At 40.0% G+C, this 7,180-nt stretch overlaps 1 protein-coding gene across 1 annotated transcript; it reads right to left on the minus strand.

Annotated features, from left to right (window-relative positions):
* Positions 1 to 6,094: 6,094 nt before the first annotated feature.
* LOC115926216 lies at positions 6,095 to 6,900 on the minus strand. Its single transcript, XM_030990884.1, has 2 exons — positions 6,434 to 6,900; positions 6,095 to 6,368 (listed from the first exon to the last, which is right to left on the minus strand). The coding sequence occupies exons 1-2, from the start codon at positions 6,898 to 6,900 to the stop codon at positions 6,095 to 6,097; spliced, it is 741 nt and encodes a 246-aa protein (XP_030846744.1).
* Positions 6,901 to 7,180: the final 280 nt, after the last annotated feature.

Raw genomic sequence — 7,180 nt, forward strand, 5'->3', positions numbered from 1 at the left:
AAGGGGGGGATTTGGTTTTTTTTAGGGGGGGTTTATACACATAAAAATACCAAAGGGGGGGGGGTTAACCCCCAAACACCCCCCCCCCCCCCCCCCCTGCGTATGCGCCTGGTTGATGGCACTGGGCACTGGGCCCTCATAATTTCGTTCATGTACTATTCCCTCAAGTTACCCTCCATACCTTGCATTTTCAATTTTTAAATGATTTGTCCACTAAATGTTTTTTTTCTCAATTGATTTAATGACATGATAATATATTTTGACTTTTGTTAATAATGTATAGTATTATGTACCTAGTTTCATAGTTTGTATATTACTTTTATTATGTTGAAATATGCAGAAATAAAGCATCAAGGCTTTTCCAACCACCACTCAGTGATAGAACCGAGGGTAGCACCCCCAAAATTCAGGCTGGCCTAAGGTCCCTGAATAACCGGGACATCGGTGTTCACTCCTCTGTCATGACTGTATTATACGGCTTTTCATTTCCAATTAATTGTTGGAATATGTTTACACATAAACAATAGTCCGCTATAAGTTAAGATTTTTAAGAGAGAGATGGAAAAAGAGACTTACAAGATGGACATTACATCCTACCCCTTATAATGTTTCCCACTCGATCTCTTGAAAACCCCTATTTGCTCCCGCCCGGCGCCCGGGTTGGTCGCCCCCTATACGCTGAACAGTGCCTCCTCGATAAATATTGAAACCAATTTATTTTATTTATTTATTTATTTATTTATTTATGCATGTTCACAATTTCACAATTCATTGAAGTTAACATCACATGAAAATTAATATAAGATGACAAATCATTTTCAATTTTACAATACATTTGAATTAACTTCACGTGAAAAAAGAATATAACATTGTTTTATCAAAGACAAGTTGCAACTTATATACAGTTTGAAGAATGAACACACAAAGGTGATGAAACATAAGCAAATAGAGCTTGAATCGTTACAACACCTTTCAAATATATAATATATGACAAATAAAATTCCTAAAGTTTTGTAGTGAACTATTTACACTATTTACAAAGTTTTTAAAAAAAGAAAGAAAAAAAAATTCGTTAGGCCTAGTAACAAAATTATGTTAGATTTAATTAGAACTGATAAATAGATTATAATGTAAGTAATATCTTACATCTGTGAAATGATAATACATTTGAGTGCTCTTTTAAAAGAGTTTGTTGATTTTATATTTCGAATATCATTAGGTAAAGAATTCCATACATCTGGACCTCTGTGTCTGATTGATTTCTGGGCTAATGTAGTGTGAGGATTGACCACATGTAAATTCGATGCTTGCCTTGTTGAATACGAATGAACCATGTTATTAGGTTGGAACATTGAAGATAATGACGTAGGTAATAATTTGATATTAAAACGGAACATAAATATGGCAATTTGGAGGAAGTTAATATCATCAATCTTTAAGCATTTCAGTTTAACAAATAGTGGGGTAGCATGGTCACGATAACCAGCTCGGGTACATATGCGTACAGCTTTCTTTTGTAACAGAAGAATATTATTAGTCACACACTTGGATGTTGCCCACAAAATATTACAATAAGAAATGTGTGGTAAAATTAGACTATTATATAGCATAAGTAATATTCTATCAGAAACAAAACATTTATTCTATACAGTACGCCAATATTTCTGGAGATTGGTGTAACAATGTGTTTTACATGGTCGCTCCAGTCAAGTTTTTCATTGATATAGACACCAAGGAATTTCGTACATGTCTTTCTCTCTAAAGAAATATCATCTAGTTTAATATTAAGAGCAAGGTTGTCATTAGATTTTCTACCTCTAAAATGAATATAATTTGTTTTAAGAACATTGAGAGAGAGCACATTACTTCTAAACCATAAAGTCAACTTTGGTAGTTCCGAATTAGTTTCTGTTCTAGAGTGTTGATTTCACGATGAGACAAGAAAACACTCGTATCATCTGCAAATAAGGTATAATTTAAAATTTTAGATACATTACAAATATCATTGATATAAATGAGAAATAATAATGGGCCCAGGATGGATCCCTGCGGAACACCACATTTAAGATACAGAATGTCAGAGTTAACAGAGTTATAATAAGTGTACTGTCTTCTCATAGATAAGTAACTCGCAAGCCATTGTAAAGCTATGCCCCTTATTCCATAATGCTCTAACTTAGAAAGAAGAATTGAATGGTCAAGTGTGTCAAATGCTTTACTCAGATCCATAAATACACCAATGACATGCTCGTGAGCAGCGAGTGCACTTGAAACGCGGTCATAAAATTTCAGTAGCGCAAGATCTGTAGAATGAGACCGCCGAAATCCAAATTGATCAGGATTCAATGATTCACATTTACTGTAGAGCCTGTTATAAAACAATTCGTTCCAAAAACTTTAGAAAAGCTAGGCAGTAATGAGATTGGTCTATAGTTAGAAACGACCATCACGTCATCTTTTTTATGAACAGGAATCACCTTTGCCAGTTTGAAAGAAGAAGGAAACACTCCGGTCATCAAAGAGAGATTGCAAATGTGTACAAGAGGCGTTAGAATTGAACCAATGATCTTTTTCAATAAAAATGTACTGATTTCATCATGCCCAGAAGAGTGACTGTTTTTTAGCGATCTCACTACATTGAGAATTTCAATGTAATCCGTTGGTTTTAGAAAAATAGAAGTATTAGATGGTTCATTGAGGTACTGTGTGAAGTTGGTTCCATCTTTATTTATCATCTTGGCTTGATTTAGGCCAACATTGACAAAATAAGTGTTATATGCATTTGCAATATCTTCTGCATTTGTTATTTCTTTATTACCATGAACAATTTTTCCTGGAACTTCATGTTTTCCTTGCTTGCATAAAATATCCTTTACAATTTTCCAGGTAGATGAAATATTGCCATTTGCACTTTCAAACCTCTTAGAGTAAAATAAACGACGTGAACATCGTTATTGATGTTAATTTATTTCTATATTTCTTGTATTTTTCAACTTTATCTGGTGATCGTTTTTCATACTTCTTTTATATAGGACGTTTCTTCTTTTTATCGATCTAAGTATCCCTCTAGTAATCCATGGATGATTTCCTTTCTCTTGTCGTTTAATTGCACATATGGAAAATGTTTATTAAAAAGATAATAAAACTTATTCCAAAATACTTCAAAAGCACTTTCTACATCGTCACATATTATAACATCATTCCAATTTTCCGAGAGTAAATCTTCATTCAGACAAGAAACATTTTCATCAGTAATTTTACGTTTCTTTTCAATTCGCCTTTTTTGTGTTACATCAGTTTTGTGGTCAAAAAGTAAGCAAAACACAGGTAGATGATCCGATATTTCACAATAAAACAGACCTGATTGAGAAAAGCCTTTAGATGTTTTTACGAAAATATTATCCAGCAATGAAGATGAATGATTACTAATTCTGGTTGGTTTATCAATCATAACACTGAATGCATTGGAATCTAGAATATTTCGAAGACGAAGTGAGTTTGGACTATTATTCAGTAAATCGATATTAAAATCACCCATAACACAAACAGATTTATTGAAAGAGTTGACAGTTGACATGAGCAATTCTAAATCATTTAAAAAGTCTACCATGTCTGTGCTGGGCGGTCTGTATATAACGCAAACAATAAAATTCTTTTCATTAGGAAGATCAACTTCAATACATAAGAGTTCCGCAGTTTCGTTTTGGAAAGAAATATCAGTCTGGGCTTAAAAGATAAAGAATCCGCGATATACATTAGAAGTCCGCCGCCCCTACCACTCGACCTGTCTTTACGTATTTGTTTGTAACCTTCTAAGGTATATAAAGGTGGAGATTGAGGATTTAACCATGTTTCGGTAATGCCTATAACCAGGCGCGCCGGAAGCAGTTTGGGATTGGGGGGGCAAACATTCCAGGGGGCTCACCTTCCAGGGGCAGTGACGTAATGAGAAAAAAAGTTCGGAGGGGGGGGGGGGGCAGACGAAAAATCTGCATCACCACCAGTCTTACACGTTACATGCAGGTCCCGCGGAACGTTTTTCAAAGTGGAGTATTATCGATCAGGTAGAGCGTAAATTATCGTGGGGTCCAAGGGCATGAGCCTCGGTAGGGGGTCAAGGGGCTGAGCCCCCGGAAGCTCAGGGGTTTTAGGTATTAATTACGGTTAGATGAGCATCCAGGGGCCCTCTTTAAGGCCATTGACGTGTTCCAAGGGAGGGGGGGGAGCCACCAGAAGCTCAGAGGTTTAATATTTAACGACGGTCAGATGAGCATCCAGGGGCCGTCTTAGGGCCCTTGGTGGGGTCCAGGGGGCAGAGCCCCCGGTAGCTCAGGGGTTTTAGGTATTTAATTACGGTCAGATGAGCATCCATGGGCCTGCCTTAGGGCCCTTGGTGGGGTCCAGGGGGCGGAGCCCCCGGAAGCTCAGGGGTTTTAGGTATTTAATTAAGGTCAGATGAGCATCCAGGGGACCGCCTTATGGGGCCCTTGGTGGGATCCAGGGGGCAGAGCCCCGGAAGCTCAGGGGTTTTAGGTATTTAATAACGGTCAGATGAGCATCCAGGGGCCCGCCTTAGGGCCCTTGGTGGGGTTCCAGGGGGCAGAGCTACCGGAAGCTCAGGGGTTACGTATTTAATTACGGTCAGATGAGCATCCAGGGGCCCGCCTTAGGGCCCTTGGTGGGGTCCAGGGGGCAGAGCCCCCGGAAGCTCTGTGGTTTTAGGTATTTAATTACGGTCAGATGAGCATCCAGGGGCCCGCCTTAGATCCCTTGGTAGGGTCCAGGGGGCAGAGCCCCTGGAAGCTCGGGGGGTTTGAGGTATTTAATTACGGTCAGATGAGCATCCAGGGGCCCGCCTTAGGTCCCTTGGTGGGGTCCGGGGGCGGAGCCCCCGCAAGCTCTGGGGTTTTAAGCATTTAATTACGGTCAGATGAGCATTTTTATACCTTATTTGTGACATTGGCAGGTCATTTATTTTTTTCTCCGTCTTTCTTTCTTTTTCTCTTTAACATACTTTTTCATAAAGGAGTGGGGGGGGGGGGGGGGGGGCTCGAGCCTTGCCACTTTGCAGACCATGACATAAAGGCTTCTAAATAAGCGTATTTTCGCCTAACTGTAATTTGGGAATTTCTTATTTTCCAACAAACGCATAAAAAGGTATGACTTACAAAAAAATGGAGAAAAAATGCCGGAAAATCATGTCACAACATCAACATTTGTAAATCACTTGTTTCGAATAAGAAATACACCACCCCCCCCCCCCCCCTCCCCATCAGTACGCCAGCGTTCAGGGGCTCATGTCTTCTCGCCCCTATTACAAAAAAACGGACACGCTTTCCCATTCTCGCACAATATGTCCACGATATATGCGCGTATCGCTATTATAGAGACCTCCATTGATAAATACCGTGTAGGTGACATGCGCAATGTTTATGAAATTTAATTCCTGTGAACTTTCCTTTTTCTTTGAATGGAATTGTATATGTGATTTAATTCAGGTTTTTATTATTGTTACGTTCTTTTGGATTAAAAATACAAACCATGTTTACTCCTTTACTGTTTTGTTTTTTTTGGAGGGGGGGGGGGCGTTTGGGGGGGCAAAAATGCGTTTTGCCCCCCCCCACTTTTTTGACTGGGGGGGGGGGGCAACTGCCCCCCCTGCCCCCCCCACTTCCGGCGCCTATGCCTATAACTGAGCAATCGAACTGTAATGATGATAACAGGATATTCATATTTTCATTATTCTTACTTAGACTCCGAACATTACAATGTAAGAAACTAAGAAATTGTGTTTGTTGAGGTTGATCCTTTACAGGATTAAACTCATTAGGTACGTAGTACCTACAGTCAATATTTGGTTGTAATTGGTAATCTTCATTAGTCATTTAAGGATGAGAGTCTTGCAGAATTCGATATTTTGGTTGAATATAGTGACAGCATAAGTTGACACTGATTGGGGAGGCAAACTTGCCAAAAGAGCGAAATAAAATAAAAACAGAAAAGATATGAAAACATATGAAATAATAATCATCGTTATGGAGTTTAAGAATGTTAATCGTAAATATTGCCTACTTTATTAACTTGTTGATATCGTCTACTTCAACTTCTTGATATCATCCTTGGTATGGATGATGATCGCAGGTTCCTTCTCATCTTTCCTCACGAATATCTTGCCGTTGACGGTCCACACGAACTTGAAGCCCGCCTTCTTCCTTTCGACGTTCACGATTCCGAGCAGCTCTCGGGTAACGCTCGTCAGGTTCTCGTTGACGTAGAATTTGTTTGCACTGCCATGAACACCGATGTCCCTGGTTGTGACATTCTTCAGCTTTTTTCGGCCATCGTATACTGCATTCCTTGCTCTGCGACTGTTAAATCGTACAATGATGGATCGTGGTCGACGATCTGCCCCCCAGCCCTTGGAGCGCCCAACCGATGCGCAATGTCGATGTCACTCTCCTTCAGTGAAGGGGCAACACATTGGGCGACCTTCAAAGCCAACACAAGAGGACTCTCTTCTCTGCTCTCAGGAATTCCCGCCAGCTCCAAGTTTATCCTCCTATGGTACTGGTCGAGGTCATGTACCTTGTGGTGGAGGTCGCTGACCTGGTTATCCAGCGACTTATTCTTAGCCTTCAGTTCTTCGTTGTCTTTTTCCAACCGTCGTGTCGTCACCTTTAGTTCCTCGAATTTTTCATCCAGGAAGGATAGAGAGCGGACGATGTCTGTCTGCCCTTCCCTCACTTCCTGAATGGCAGCCTCAAGCAGATTCAACTTGCCAGTCAAGGCGTGCGAAAGTGTTTGTAACTCCTCCTTGAAAAGAGACATGATATCGGGTTGGCTCCCACAAGGCCCAGCTCCTAGTTCCTCACTTACTTGCAACCTGGTTTTCTTCGGCATTGTTACGTCAGGCGTCACTGAGATGGCGTATTATGGATTTTGTCTAGATGCGCTCTTCTGCGCTTTTGTACGCTTCAATAGTTGTGCGCAGTATACTGCGACTTTCAAAAAGGAAATAGAATAGCTCTATTGAAAAAAAACTATTAAAAAATACAAGTTTTTCGAAAATATCACAAAATCGTCACCTCGTCATTCCAAGATGGGTTTAGAATCGGAGTCCTGGTTTGAAGAGCTAACACCCGATATAAAAATTATCATGCATAGTCCATTGCATTCTGTT

The sequence above is a fragment of the Strongylocentrotus purpuratus genome, unplaced genomic scaffold, assembly GCF_000002235.5.
Source record: "Strongylocentrotus purpuratus isolate Spur 01 unplaced genomic scaffold, Spur_5.0 spur5_scaffold_19, whole genome shotgun sequence".
NCBI classification, from domain to species: domain Eukaryota; kingdom Metazoa; phylum Echinodermata; class Echinoidea; order Camarodonta; family Strongylocentrotidae; genus Strongylocentrotus; species Strongylocentrotus purpuratus.

Excerpts from the sequence above, each read along its gene's own strand:
- LOC115926216 (XM_030990884.1), bottom strand. The coding sequence starts at position 6,900 with ATGCCGAAGAAAACCAGGTTGCAAGTAAGTGAGGAACTAGGAGCTGGG. Across the intron at positions 6,369-6,433 it reads GACATCGACATTGCGCATCG|TCGCAGAGCAAGGAATGCAG; the intron begins GTTGGGCGCTCC and ends ACGATTTAACAG.